Source organism: Lissotriton vulgaris, chromosome 9, assembly GCF_964263255.1.
Source record: "Lissotriton vulgaris chromosome 9, aLisVul1.2, whole genome shotgun sequence".
In the NCBI taxonomy this organism is placed as follows: Eukaryota; Metazoa; Chordata; class Amphibia; order Caudata; family Salamandridae; genus Lissotriton; species Lissotriton vulgaris.
The window spans coordinates 1,241,085,171-1,241,101,236 of record NC_141697.1 but is presented as its reverse complement, the minus strand read 5'-3'; the positions used below and the strand labels follow the sequence as shown (position 1 = coordinate 1,241,101,236).

The 16,066-nt window shown below is 49.5% G+C and overlaps 1 protein-coding gene across 1 annotated transcript in view; it reads right to left on the bottom strand.

Annotated features, from left to right (window-relative positions):
- The window catches only part of STAB1 (stabilin 1), a 756,575-nt gene that overhangs the window by 193,251 nt on the left and 547,258 nt on the right, over positions 1-16,066 (bottom strand). The window contains exon 47 of the mRNA XM_086939405.1: positions 9,054-9,101. Coding sequence (XP_086795531.1) covers positions 9,054-9,101 — 48 coding nt within the window. The remainder of the gene's footprint in view (positions 1-9,053; positions 9,102-16,066) is intronic.

Below are 16,066 nucleotides of genomic sequence, written 5' to 3'. Positions count from 1 at the left end.
CATTTGATCTTCTGCCAGCCATCCGAGCGCATCACCTCGGCTAACCCGTCTGCATAGGATTTTAATTCCGGAACCCTCCACAAGCGAGCCCAAAGCAAGAGAGGACGAAGGCGAACCTGGTCCCTAATTTCTTTGCAGCCTACATCCATTAAAACCGGGACTGTCGGAGTACTGATCGGAATGGCAAGGAGGTCCTTGATAAATTTATTCTCTGCCTTACTTAGAGACTCCATATTGCCTAGGCCCCATAGTTCAGCTCCGTAGAGTGATGCAGATACAGCTCGGGCTTTATAGATGTCTATTAACGGGGCTACACAATGTTTTGTTGAATTGCTGTATTCCTTGAGGAGGGCCCCCCCCACCCTTTTATAACCGACTGTCATTTTGTTGATGTGGGCGGTCCAGCTCATAGCATCGCTCAGGCGGATTCCCAGGTAGTCAAATTCTGCCACTCTTTCAAGGGGGATGGAGTTCAAAATGGGGGGACGGCCAAGTTTGCGGGGGGTGCATGATTAGATACTTTGTTTTGTCCACATTGATAACTAGTCCTCTGATAGTGCAAAAGTCCTGGAAGCGGTTCAGGAGTTTCTGGAGGCCTTGGGGAGGTTTCGAGATGAGGAGGGTGTCGTCGGCGAACAGCAAAGTTGGAATATTTACGCCTCCCAATGTGGGGGCGTCTGCTGGTTCGCCGAGCAGGTGCTCTACCACCCCATTAACATAGAGGGAGAATAGGGTGGGAGCTAGAACACAGCCCTGCCGCACTCCCCTCTCGACCCTGATCTTATCGGTCTTTTCCCCATTCAGCCCCCATCTAACCTGGGCATAGTTGGCATTGTGCAATTTAATAAGGAGGTCTAAGATGTATGCTGGCATCCCTAGGCCATACAACACCCTCCAGAGTTCCTCCCTAGGAACCAGGTCAAAGGCAGTCTTCAGATCTATGAAGGCCAGGTAGAGACTGCCTTTGCCTAGCTCCACCACCTTCCAGTACAGTAACAAGAGCCGAAACACTTGTTCAATGGTTCCGGTTCCTGAACGAAACCCCGCTTGCATATCAGATAGTATGTGGTTGTCATCCACCCATTGTAAAATCCTCCCCAAAATTGCTTTCCCCGCCAATTTCTGGCTCGAGTCTATTAGGCTTATGGGCCTGTAATTCCCTGGTAGGTCCCGGCTACCCTTTTTAAAAATTGGGACTACCTCTGCCCCTTTCCAGGAATCAGGCACAGGTCCTCCCTCAATGATGGCATTAAGAAGGGCCGAGATCAATGCCCCCCATTCTTTTGGATAGGCTCGAAGAACGCCTCCTGGGAGCCCGTCCGGGCCAGCTGCTTTTAATGGCACCAGAGTTTTGATCAGGTTTGTGACTTCCCGTTCAGAAAACAAATCCAAATCTCTATCCAGGGTGTATGGCGGAAGGATGAAGGGGACGTTAAGTGGGCCTTCAATGGCGGTATAAAGTGTCTGAAAATGGTTAAACCATGTCTGGGCAGTAATGCTGCAGGTCCTCAGTGTGTCATCGGGGCGATTCCTACTTCCCACCAAATCCCAGAAGCCTTTAGCATCTTTCCCTTGACTGGCAGCCAAGAGGTCCTGCCAGTAGCTGTCCTCCCATTCCTTTTTAGCATTTTTTTGACAGAGGGAGTATTGCCTTCTTGCCTCCCTAGTCCTGGTGTGTATTTTGGACTTGACTGCTTCAACAAGGAGTGACTTCGCCTTCCTACACTTCCGGTTGAACCAGCCTTGTCTAGCCCATGGGCAGGGTTTCCTCCTGTTGGCACTAGCTGGGACAACAAAGAGGTCACTAATAGCCTGAGTTAGGGTGCAGAACCTAGCAGTCACCTCCACCAGCCCGTCCTCGAAGGAGACAGGGTTGTCTAAGGCTGTGGTAAGTAGCTGCCTTATGGTAGAAGTTTTCTCCACTGAGAGCGACAGCTTCGCCCACTTTAACCGTCGTCCACAGTTGGAGACTGATGACATGTCCGGGGCGAGATTGCGAGCGGTTCCGCTCCCAGTGCCAGTTAACCACCTATGGGACAAGGTAAGCGAGAGGAGATTGTGGTCACTCTTGACGGAAGGTATAATCACCATGTCATTTACCATGCTCCACAGGTTTACGTCAAGAAGAAAATAGTCAATTCTTGACGTATGTCCAGGCCTGTTGTAAGTATGGGCTCCTGCTTTGTCAGAACCAGTCCTGCCATTAGCGGCCCTCAGACCAAACTCCATTGTTAGGGAGTTAATCTGGAGGACCACTTCTGTCCATTTTTTAATTGGTCTGAGTTCTAAAGCTGGTATCCCCCACCTATTGTCATTTTCCTCTTGGTCTTGTACAATTTCGGGGCCAAGGGGCTCAGAGGTACAATTAAAATCACCCGCCACCAGAGTGCAATGCTTGTGTGGAGACGATCGTAGTAGGGCTTCCAGGCAGGCTATAACTGGGGATTCTCTACCCCCCTTCATACCTCGGGCATAGATGTTGAAGATGTTTAAAATGACACGTCCCTTGGGATTTTTCAGAGAGATGTTAAGGAGGTCCGGGCATTTGGTATCCCGCTCCACCACCCTGCAATTAAGTGCAGAAGCCACCCAGATGAGGAGGCCGCCCGAAGGGCAGAGGCAGAGGCGGTCAATCCCTCCAGGGACACGGGGAGGCTGGATGTCAAGGAGTCAGCATTTTCAGCGGCAGCGGCAGGAGCACCCAGGTAAGCTTTCGGTCAGAGCTCCTGTATGCGAGCACACGTGTCTTCTCTCTCGTCAGGCACTAGCGCCTAGACATTACATGAGAACACAGCTTCTGTATACGAGCACACATGTCTTCTACCTCGTCAAGCACTAGCGCCTAGACATTACACGAGAACACAGCTGCTGTATGCAAGCACACGTGTCTTGTCTCTCGTCAGGCACTAGTGCCTAGACACTACACGAAACACAGCTCCTGTATGCGAGCACACATGTCTTGTCTCTCGTCAGGCACTAGCTCTCGGCAAGCACTAGTGCCTAGACATTACACGAGAACACAGCTGCTGTATGTGAGCACACATGTCTTGTCTCTCGTCAAGCACTAGCGCCTAGACATTACACGAGAACACAGCTGCTGTATGCGAGCCCACGTGTCTTCTCTCTCGTCAGGCACTAGCGCCTAGACATTACACGAGAACACAGCTGCTGTATGCGAGCACACATGTCTTGTCTCTCGTCAAGCACTAGCGCCTAGACATTACACGAGAACACAGCTGTCTCTCGTCAGGCACTAGCACGTAGACATTACATGAGAACACAGCTGCTGTATGCGAGCCCACGTGTCTTCTCTCTCGTCAGGCACTAGCGCCTAGACATTACACGAGAACACAGCTGCTGTATGCGAGCACACATGTCTTGTCTCTCGTCAAGCACTAGCGCCTAGACATTACACGAGAACACAGCTGTCTCTCGTCAGGCACTAGCACGTAGACATTACATGAGAACACAGCTGCTGTATGCGAGCACACGTGTCTTGTCTCTCGTCAGGCACTAGTGCCTAGACATTACACGAGAACACAGCTGCTGTATGCGAGCACACATGTCTTGTCTCTCGTCAAGCACTAGCGCCTAGACATTACACGAGAACACAGCTGCTGTATGCGAGCACACATGTCTTGTCTCTCGTCAGGCACTAGCTCTCGGCAAGCACTAGTGCCTAGACATTACACGAGAACACAGCTGCTGTATGTGAGCACACATGTCTTGTCTCTCGTCAAGCACTAGCGTCTAGACATTACACGAGAACACAGCTGCTGTATGCGAGCCCACGTGTCTTCTCTCTCGTCAGGCACTAGTGCCTAGACATTACACAAGAACACAGCTGCTGTTTGTGAGCACACATGTCTTGTCTCTTGTCAGGTACTAGCGCCAAGAAATTACACAGGTACACAGTTGCTGTATGTGAGCACATGTGTCTTGTCTCTCGTCAACCACTAGCGCCTAGACATTACACGAGAACACAGCTGCTGTATGTGAGCACACATGTCTTGTCTTTCGTCAGGCACTAGCGCCTAGACAATACATGAGAACACAGTTGCTGTTTGTGAGCAAACATGTCTTGTCTCTCGTTAGGCACGGCATTAGCGCCTAGACATTACAGGAGAACATAGCTGCTGTATGTGAGCACACATGTCTTGTCTCTCGTCAAGCACTAGCGCCTAGACATTACATAAGAACACAGTTGCTGTTTGTGAGCACATATGTCTTGTCTCCCGTCAGGCACTAGCGCCTAGACATTACATGAGAACACAGCTGCTGTTTGTGAGCACACATGTCTTGTCTCTCGTCAGGCACTAGTGCCTAGACATTGCACGAGAACACAGCTGCTGTATGTGAAAACACATGTCTAGTCTCTCGTCCGGCACTAGCCCCTAGACATCACACGAGAACACAGCTGCTGTAGGTGAGCACACATGTCTTGTCTCTCGTCAAGCACTAGCGTCTAGACATTACACGAGAACACAGCTGCTGTATGCGAGCACACATGTCTTGTCTCTCGTCAAGCACTAGCGCCTAGACATTACACGAGAACACAGCTGTCTCTCGTCAGGCACTAGCACGTAGACATTACATGAGAACACAGCTGCTGTATGCGAGCACACGTGTCTTGTCTCTCGTCAGGCACTAGTGCCTAGACATTACACGAGAACACAGCTGCTGTATGCGAGCACACATGTCTTGTCTCTCGTCAAGCACTAGCGCCTAGACATTACACGAGAACACAGCTGCTGTATGCGAGCACACATGTCTTGTCTCTCGTCAGGCACTAGCTCTCGGCAAGCACTAGTGCCTAGACATTACACGAGAACACAGCTGCTGTATGTGAGCACACATGTCTTGTCTCTCGTCAAGCACTAGCGTCTAGACATTACACGAGAACACAGCTGCTGTATGCGAGCCCACGTGTCTTCTCTCTCGTCAGGCACTAGCGCCTAGACATTACACAAGAACACAGCTGCTGTTTGTGAGCACACATGTCTTGTCTCTTGTCAGGTACTAGCGCCAAGAAATTACACAGGTACACAGTTGCTGTATGTGAGCACATGTGTCTTGTCTCTCGTCAACCACTAGCGCCTAGACATTACACGAGAACACAGCTGCTGTATGTGAGCACACATGTCTTGTCTTTCGTCAGGCACTAGCGCCTAGACAATACATGAGAACACAGTTGCTGTTTGTGAGCAAACATGTCTTGTCTCTCGTTAGGCACGGCATTAGCGCCTAGACATTACAGGAGAACATAGCTGCTGTATGTGAGCACACATGTCTTGTCTCTCGTCAAGCACTAGTGCCTAGACATTACATAAGAACACAGTTGCTGTTTGTGAGCACATATGTCTTGTCTCCCGTCAGGCACTAGCGCCTAGACATTACATGAGAACACAGCTGCTGTTTGTGAGCACACATGTCTTGTCTCTCGTCAGGCACTAGTGCCTAGACATTGCACGAGAACACAGCTGCTGTATGTGAAAACACATGTCTAGTCTCTCGTCCGGCACTAGCCCCTAGACATCACACGAGAACACAGCTGCTGTAGGTGAGCACACATGTCTTGTCTCTCGTCAAGCACTAGCGTCTAGACATTACACGAGAACACAGCTGCTTTATGTGAGCACACATGTCTTGTCTCTCGTCAGGCACTAGCACCTAGATATTACACAAGAACACAGCTGCTGATTGTGAGCACATGTCTTGTCTCTCATCAGGCACTAGCGCCTAGACATTACATGAGAACACAGCTGCTGTTTGCGAGCACATATGTTTTGTCATGTAACTGAGGACAAGAATTAAAAAAACAGACTCTGAGAGCAGAGGTCCTGAGTCTAGATAGCTGCGTCAGCTGAGATGTAGAGAGTTCCTCTATGTAGGCTCAGGTACGGGGTCCGCCACAAAGCCCAAAGATATTTGATACATAATCATTTAGCTTCGGGGGGAGGGGGGAGTAGGCTAACTTGCCATATAATATAACACACTCCACAGGGGATATGGTTTATTAACGATGCTCACAATATTTTTGGTATGCATTTTGTTTTCTAATTGTGGCATAAATACTGCTTCTTAGAACACAATAGTTTAAATAAATATTCTAAACTTCCTTCGGGTCTCTTGTTTATCTTATTGTGGGCAGGTACGAGTGAGAGCGCTTAATGGTGTTTCCTATTACCGCGATCCCTGAGAGGGTTGAAAGTGTTGTGTTCTGGGGTGCCAATTCACTTCTTTCTCTGAGAAAGTTAGGAGGGCAAGTGAGGCACTATAGCTAGTCGGACCCGGACTCCTAGATACTGAGGTGGTACGGCGACTCAGTCCATACACGCCAATGTTCTATGGTCACCAGCATCGCTCTGTTCCTGAGCAGAATCCCTTCAACAACCAATTTATTGAGGCTTTCTCTGGTGGAAGTAGGATATCAAAAAGTTATACTAAGACATTAAACTTCAATTTGAGAAAGGCATTTAAGTGAGTTTCAGAAAGTTAGAAGACCAATTTCACAAGAGAATCTTCTCTTTGTGGGTTCGTCTGGCAAAGGGGAGTGCCGCCAAATCTTGGCCTCTGTTGACTTCCATTCAATCGATGTGAGGTCCCCTGGATGTGTTTTTTTTTTATTTATGTGCGGATATATGTATTCCAAGGACCTTTGTCCTGGTGGGGAGAGAGGCACTGGGGAGAGCTCACAGTATTTCATTCAAAGAGGGAGATAATTGAACACAGGCACATTTATAAACGCAAAGGAAGGACAGTCCATGGTCAGAGAGGGAGCGGCGACAGCACAAGCATACAATGACGTCCACAGGTCAGACAGAGAAGGTTTCTATGTACAGGCAGGTAAGATAAGGCAAGGAGGCCAGGAGAAGAGGAGGTGTTTGGACAAGAATAGGATATTTAACTGTTTGAAGATGGACAGAGTGAGGCGGCAGGTTTGAGGTGGAGGCCCAAGGGTTGGAGGCATCATGGAGCTGAGTGAGAACAGAGACCATAATGAGTAAAGCTGATGGGCCAGAAAGATGATTCAAGATGGCTGTCGGATGAGACGCCCCAGGCCCACAGCCCCATTCGCACGTCGTTCCTGATTTCATCATTCTGTACGCCTTAAATGCTCAACCTCGCTACCATCCGACAGACAAAGAACAAATAGGTGGTTCTTGCATTTCAGTGGTCTCTGCACAAGCACTTCACCTCTAGTGACCCAGAGGTCAAAGCCAATGATCAAGACCATTTAATTTCCTGAGATCAGTAAACCTGACCTGGCCTAACTATCTGCTGCCACCATTACCATAACCTTTTCATACCACCAAATGCATGGCGACTGCGTACATAAACAACTCCTACCACTGCCACCATCACAATCAACAATCCATACAAACTCTTCTGGTGCCACCACTACATCCTCAACTCTCTAATACTAATGAGAGCACATTCCCTGACCCTGCATCTTCATAACTTCATGGTACCAACGAGAGCACCATCACGGACCCTGCATCTTCATAACTTCATGGTACCAATGAAGCACCATCACTGACCCGGCATCATCATAACTTCCTGGTACCAACGAGAGCACATTCCCCGATCCTGCATCTTCATAACTTCATGGTCCCAATGAAGCCCCATCACTGACCCTGCATCTTCATAACTTCCTGGTACCAACGAGAGCACGATCACGGACCCTGCATCTTCATAACTTCATGGTACCAACGAGAGCACCATCACGGACCCTGCATCATCATAACTTCAAGGTACCAATGAAGCACCATCACTGACCCTGCATCATCATAACTTCCTGGTACCAACGAGAGCACATTCCCCGACCCTGCATCTTCATAACTTCATGGTCCCAATGAAGCCCCATCACTGACCCTGCATCTTCATAACTTCATGGTACCAACGAGAGTACCATCACGGACCCTGCATCATCATAACTTCAAGGTACCAATGAAGCACCATCACTGACCCTGCATCATCATAACTTCCTGGTACCGACGAGAGCACCATCACTGACCCTGCATCTTCATAACTTCAAGGTACCAATGAAGCACCATCACTGACCCTGCATCTTCATAACTTCATGGTACCAACGAGAGCACCATCACGGACCCTGCATCATCATAACTTCAAGGTACCAATGAAGCACCATCACTGACCCTGCATCATCATAACTTCCTGGTACCAACGAGAGCACCATCACGGACCCTGCATCATTATAACTTCAAGGTACCAACGAGAGCACCATCACTGAACCTGCATCTTCATAACTTCATGGTACCAATGAAGCACCATCACGGACTCTGCATCATTATAACTTCAAGGTACCAACGAGAGCACCATCACTGACCCTGCATCTTCATAACTTCATGGTACCAATGAAGCACCATCACTGACCCTGCATCTTCATAACTTCATGGTACCAACGAGAGCACCATCACGGACCCTGCATCATCATAACTTCAAGGTACCAATGAAGCACCATCACTGACCCTGCATCATCATAACTTCCTGGTACCAACGAGAGCACCATCACGGACCCTGCATCATTATAACTTCAAGGTACCAACGAGAGCACCATCACTGACCCTGCATCTTCATAACTTCATGGTACCAATGAAGCACCATCACTGACCCTGCATCTTCATAACTTCATGGTACCAACGAGAGCACCATCACTGACCCTGCATCATCATAACTTCCTGGTACCAACGAGAGCACCTTCACGGACCCTGCATCATCATAACTTCAAGGTACCAATGAAGCACCATAACTGACCCTGCATCTTCTTACCTTCATGGTACCACGTTTGACACCACTACCTCCGTAACACCGCTGACTCCATAAACTCCACAACCAACAATGCCATTGTGACTCCGACCAGAACCTCCCATGTATCCTCATGTTGCCTCCACCGCTACAAGCACAATACTGTCTGGGCTTTGACAAGCAAGAGTGTGGAATGACTCAGAGGGGATTGGAATGAGCAGGTCATAACCTGGGCAGCCAAACATCAGCAAAGAAACATCTAAAAATAAATGGCTTCTACTTACTGTTAGAAAGTTGTTAAACGTTGCTGCTGCAGGGTTGTGGTTAAGTTCCTACAAAAAAAAATCATGTTGGTTATTAAAACAGGGGGTTGAAAATCAGGCTGTAAAGAAGACACTCGACAATCCCTGTACAAGAGCAGCCCACCCGCCTCTCCTCAGAGGTGCTACAACCTGGAAGGGGTGACAATCCTGCTACAAGCGGAGCCCACTCCCTTCTTCTCAGAGGTGCTACAGCCTGGGGGTGACAATCAATCAATCAATCAATCAATCAATCAATCAATCAAGACATTTGTAAAGCGCTCTACTCACCCAAGAGGGTCTCAAGGTGCTGGGGGGGGGGGGGGGGAGGGGGGCTGCTGCTACTGCTACTGCTCGAACAGCCAGGTCTTGCGTAGCCTCCTGAAGGTAAGTAGGTCTTCGGTCTGTCGTAGGAGGATGGGGAGGGTGTTCCAGGACTTGGCGTCGAGGTAGGAGAATGATTTGCCGCCGGTGGTCGCTCTCCGGATGCGGGGGACGGTGGCGAGGGTGAGCTCGGCAGAGCGGAGCTGGAGGTTCGGGGTGTAGAAGGTGAGTCGTTTGTTGAGGTATGCTGGTCCGGTGTTGTGGAGTGCTTTGTGTGCGTGGGTGAGGAGCTTGAAGGTGATCCTCTTGTTGACGGGAAGTCAGGGCAGGTCTCTCAGGTGGGGTGTGATGTGGCTGTGGAGAGGGATGTCGAGGATCAGGCGTGCAGAGGCGTTCTGTATGCGTTGCAGTCGTTTCAGCAGTTTGGCCTGGGCTCTGGTGTAGAGGGCGTTTCCATAGTCCAGCCTGCTGCTGACGAGGGTCTGGGTGACCGTTCTTCTAGTGTTGGTGGGGATCCACCTGTAGATCTTTCGGAGCAAGCGGAGGGTGTTGAAACCAGAGGATGAGATGGCGTTGATTTGCTTGGTCATGGAGAGTATTGAATCGAGGATGAACCCAAGGTTGCGTGCGTGGTCGGTGGGTGTTGGTGCTGCTCCCAGGGTGGTCGGCCACCAAGAGTCGTCTCAGGCAGAGGGGGAGAAGCTGAGGATGAGGACCTCCGTCTTGTCCAAATTCAGCTTTAGGCGGCTGTTCTTCATCCATTCGGTGACGGCTTTCATTCCTTCTTGGAGGTTGGTTTTGGTGGTGAGAGGGTCCTTGGTGAGCGAGAGGATCAGTTGTGCGTCGTCGGTGTAAGAGATGATGTTGAGGTTGTGCAGTCTGGCGACGTGGGCGAGCAGGGCCATGTAGATGTTGAACAACGTCGGGCTGAGGGAGGATCCTTGGGGTATGCCTCAGATCATCTTGGTGACTTTGGATCGGAAGGAGGGGAGGCGGATGCACTGCGTTCTGCCGGAGAGGAAGGAGGTGGTCCAGTTCCGCTACAAGAGCAGCCCACCCGCTTCTCCTCAGGGGTGCGACAGCCTGGAAGGGGTGATAATCCTGGTACAGGAGCAGCCCACCGCTTCTCCTCAGGGGTGCTACAACCTGGAAGGGGTGATAATCTTTGTACAAGAGCAGCCCACCTGCCTCTCCTCAGAGGTGCATAAGCCTGGGGGTGGGGGGGAGTGACAATATCACTACATGACAGTCAACCCGCTTCTCCTCAGAGTGCAATAGCCTGGGGGGAGGGCTCACAATCTCGCTACCAGAACAGCCCACCACTTCTTGTACGAGATGCAGTGGCCTGTGGGTGGTGACCACCCAGCGATATCAGCAAAGAGTAGCCCACCAGCTTCTTCTGAGTAGTTCAATGGCCTGAGAGGGTGGGCGGATGGTGAGAATCCTGCTACAAGCGGAGCCCACCCGCCTCACCTCAGAGTTCCATAGTCTAGGAGGGGTGACAGTCCCACTACAAGAGCAGCCCACTGCTTCTCCTCAGATGTGGAATGACTGAGGGGGTGTGAGGGTATTGTGGTCATGGTAACTGCCTCTGAGTAAGGGTACTCTGGCCCTAGGTGTGTTATTTATTAAGGTTTTGTGTGGGGGCTCGTATAGTGCAAAGGCAGGCATAGCATTCGGTGGATTCACTACTATCAGACTCTGCGGGCACAGCACAAAGTTTAGTCAATCCAGGCCTCGGCGCCTTCTGGGTGCTGCTTGCGGGTTGCTGTTGCTGTCACAGTTTTATATTTAGAAGGCGAGGCCTCCGTTGCTCAGGTAATGACTGAGGAATGGATTGTGCACAGGTTCCAATCACAGTGGCCACCACAGAGGCTGCCATTAACAAAGATGTTTCTGCAACAATGACTGGTCAGTGACAATGGCCACTACCATGGGCAATATTTACCAAAGGAGCCTAAGAAGGAAAGTGAAATGGGGTCAACAAGTGTAGGAGAGTAGGGTCTGCTTTCCTATGGCCACCCCAATTTTTGCTTTTTGCTTCACTGGTTTTCGACTTAATGTGGCTGTGGGCCTGCTAATCAGACCCACAGCCTGCTGTTCTCTCTCTAAATTCACATACATGCACTATGGGTGCATAACCAATTTGGTACTGGACACCTTGTCAGCCCCTGTACAGTGCACTATAGGTGCCCAGGACATAGGTGCATCCAAGGCCTACCAGGGGCTGCAGCATATCTTTTGCCACCCCTATAAGTGTAGGAGAGTAGGGTCTGCTTTCCTATGGCCACCCCAATTTTTGCTTTTTGCTTCACTGGTTTTCGACTTAATGTGGCTGTGGGCCTGCTAATCAGACCCACAGCCTGCTGTTCTCTCTCTAAATTCACATACATGCACTATGGGTGCATAACCAATTTGGTACTGGACACCTTGTCAGCCCCTGTACAGTGCACTATAGGTGCCCAGGACATAGGTGCATCCAAGGCCTACCAGGGGCTGCAGCATATCTTTTGCCACCCCTGGCTGGTACTTAAATCGACACAACTGGCTGATCACTCAGCTGGGGCAAAGTGGTGTAAACACCCCTTGCTTAGATATAGTACACCTATATCTAAACCTATATCTGGACACATATATACCTATAAGTCACTCCTATGGCAGGCCTTAACAATCCTGGAGGCAGAGTGCTTGGTTTTATGTGAGATGGTGCTCTAGCATGAGCTGAGCTTGTCTGCAGCTGTCGGGACCAACTCCCTTAGCTGTTCCGGGATATTGCCATACCATATACTCTAAAGTGCATTATAATCCTCGCGGTTACTTGCTAATTTTGGTTTGGCTTTATCAAAACATGTCGTGTTTGGTGTCATACGCTTTGGAATACTACCCCCTCGCCAGTCCTGGCAACGGGGGTAGCATTCCACCCTTCTAGAGGGAGAAGACATGTTACTTTACTTAAACGCGGTTAATCCTAACCAGAGCCTCAGCATCACAAAATGGATGCTGCTGCCACAGACACAAGTCTGACCTCCTGCTGCTGACCAAAACTTGGCAGAGGAGTCCTGAACAAAGGGTTTCCTGTTGTGGGGAGGTGCTACACCACCACAGACAGGAGATAGTGGATTGGAGCAGGGAGAGCTGAAAGAAACTAGACACTGCCTGGGGAGCACAAGGCTTCCCATGCATAGTCCAGTTCAAACCGGTGCTGGGGCACACCAGCCCCAGTCCTGGCGCGAAACTGGACAAAGGGAAAGGGGTGTAACCACCCCCTTCCTGGGTCCCACCCATAGGAGGGACCTAGCAGGTAATCCAGCCCACAGATTTGGAATAAAGGTGGAGCCCACAGATTTGGAATAAAGGTGGGAGCAGTGCTAGGCGCACATCAGATTATCCTGACTGAAACTTATGAAACAAAACTCTGGACGCTTCGACATCCTACTCGATGTCGAAGACTGAAGAATCTCCCTTGTGGTCAAGGAGTGACCACCCTGTGCAAACAGGCACCATCCAGCACCTCACTGTTTGCTTTGTTGCAGTTCCCGCTGGAATTCGAGCAACAGAGATCAACAAGACTGAGCATTCCTGCCTTTCAACAGCCCGATCCACAGTCCCAGCAAGTCTGAGACCCGTGGAGGCGACCTGAAGTGTGGGGCCGGCCATCTTGGAAAAACCATGAAGTGCTGACCGTGCAGCTCCCAAGGCTTCCTCGACGCTGTGCATTGGGGTTTGAGAAGCCCCAGCCCTGAGCAGCTTTTACACCAAAGCTCACCCCTCCACACTCACCGAGTGCTGCGTGGGGCCCTTCTGCATTTTTCTGCTTGACGCGTTGGTCCAGTCACTTGCCCGTTGGCTAGTGGCCCCAGTACCGACAAACCTTTGAATTTGCTCTGCTAGTCTGGTTGCTCCAGACTGGCCCTCGCTCCCCTGAAAAGGAGCACCCACTCTGACCTTGCTGGTCCGAGTAAGAAGCGATCTTCGAATCCTGCGTGTGTTGCCTTTGCTAAGGCTTGTTAGCTCCAATCCGGAAGCCGACACCGCCGACAGCGAGAACCTTTGTGGGACAGCTCATGATCTACTCCTGGACATCCTCGGTGCCCCCGGGTCCGCGTGGCAGCGGAGACAAGCTTCTTGACAACCACCTGATTGTGCCCGACATTGCCTGGTTCCTTCCTGGTTCCACCCTGGTCACTGCTGAGTGACCCAGACTCTGTCCCCTCTGCTTTCAGGTACTCTACATCTTCGATCCACCCTTGGATCCAACCGGACACTTCTCTTCTGGACGCCTGCAGCATCTTCATCTCCAGGCACCATCAGACTGCGTGACAAAACCCGACACGCTTTGGCACCTATGCACCCGCTTCCTGTGGGTGAGGTAACTCATGAACGCCGGTGCTCCTGCACTGGTACACACCTCTAGTGTCTAAGTCTAAAGTTTGGTAATTCTAGTCCAGTCGGAAAACTCCTAAAACTGTAACTCGATAACTTTTACGCACCATTGTCTTTGCATTGGTGCATGCGTGTGCTTTTAGCGCTGCACCCGAGTTCCGCGGGCTTTTCCCGACTTCACCACTGCTAGTCTCGAATAGCCCCAGGGATTCTCAAGGCCCCAGGTCTTACCACTGTTCGATTAGTGATACCTATACCACTATTTTAGTATATGGTTTGAGTGGCCCCCGGCCTCATCCATAATTGTGCAACTTTCATATGTTTCATATGTTTATATGTTTCATATGTTTCAGTGGAGAAGTGTGGCTCAATGATTAGAGCCGCAGACCCTGATGCAGAGGTCTAGCCCGGCACCAGAGTTCAATTCCCCGCCTCGGCGGGTCTTGGGCTCAAAATTCCACGGACCTGATCATTCTCGCCTCGGTGCCTATTCCAATCATGGAGTCCCACTCTGCAACTCTGGGCAATAGCTTGCTTAATCTCCACAATGGCCCCACAACGCTAAGGATGCCTGGCCTCCACCTTGGGGGTGCCCAGGAGTGGACGCCTCACAGGGAAAGCCAGGATGGGTTCCACAGCGGTATTCGTACAAGCGCCTTGAGACCCTTACGGGTGAGTAGTGCGCTATACAAGTATCAATTTACATTTTTACAATTAAATTTTTTTTTACTGTGCTTTTGTTTAAACGCTTGTGCTTCTAGACTCATAAAGAGTATAGAGGATTATTCTGAGAATAAATAAATATATTTTTATAATATATAACTTGTGTGGTGTCCTTTCATTTGATATTACAGGATTGTATTTGGTAAAACAGCTGGCTTCACATGCCCTCTTGAGTTTAGCATGAAGGCTGCTTAGTCCATGCTACCCCTAGGATAGCTTGTCTATAAGGTTGACTTACAACCACCACCATAAGGGATTATTTGGACTGATACAAAGTGCCCCCAGAATTGGAGACATCATATATCAGGCCAACTTCTCACAACAAGGCACCCGGCTTCGGCCAGACCGCTGAGACCACGCGTCGAAGGCAACAGATTTGTTTCCTCATTCATATGTATGTTTGTGTAGCCCCGGTTCTTCCAGCTAAAGCTGAATATATAAAACAGCATAAGGTGGATTCTCTGTCAGGACCGAGGGCTCTGATTACGCTTCTCTTTTCTTTACTACCAAGTTTCAGCAGCTTTTAAAATAAAAAAAAACACTACGTTGCCCATTTATCCTCTGTAGATCACATATCACATGCCCTAATTAACGGCGATCGACCCATGCAAGTACGGATGCCACAATTTTGTGAAGGACACACATCATCGTGTTCATCCCAACGGGTCAGCCCTGAAGAAGCAACATGAGTGGCGAAACACGTGTCGGCTGTATTTAGATCTAATACCTACCTCAAACGTGTAGGAAATACACTACTTTCATGTATCGAATACTACTGATGTTGACAGATTTCAAATACCTTTTGGTATTTAACATTTGATATTTAACTTACACTTGTATTAATATAATTGTTTCCAGGTGCTGATGTTGTATGATTATGTGTATGTGAGTTGGTAACAACAAATTAACTTGGTTGATTCAAAGGAAACTGCATTTTAAATCATTCTTGGGTACCTCTTACATATTCTTATATATCATTGTGGAGATTGTTAGTTGAGAGGGAGACGACGCCCACCTTGGATGCCCCTCTGCACTGGAGCCTGCTTGCCTACGAAGGAGGCATGCAAAACCTTATCTGCCTTAGCGGATGTATGACGTTACAACACATGCTTTTACCACACATGCCTTTACAACGCGGTTTTTACAACGCATACCATTACAACGCATAGCGCTTTGGGGTGCTGGATAGTGAATAGTTTAATTTACTATTCCAACTCCAGTCCCCGTGGATAGTAGGGAAGGTGTTGTATAGTAAATTAAATCTATTGCCTATCCTAGAGCGCCCCCCAGCGCAATGCGTTGTAATAGTTTGTGTTGTAATCTTTGCGTCATAATGGTAGTGCGTTGTAAAAGTTTTGTTGTGAAGGCTGTTCACCCCCTTAGCAACCAACTGCCATAAGAAGACCCACATTACTGTCTTCAGATGACTCAAAGGAAAACTTGTGAGAGACTAAATGAGGCCTGACCTGTTCCTGTAGACAGAAAAGGAAAATTTAACTGGCGTGACCAAAGGTGTTTGTATGACACCCTAGGGCATCCATTATGTTGGATGTAGTTGCCTCACACAC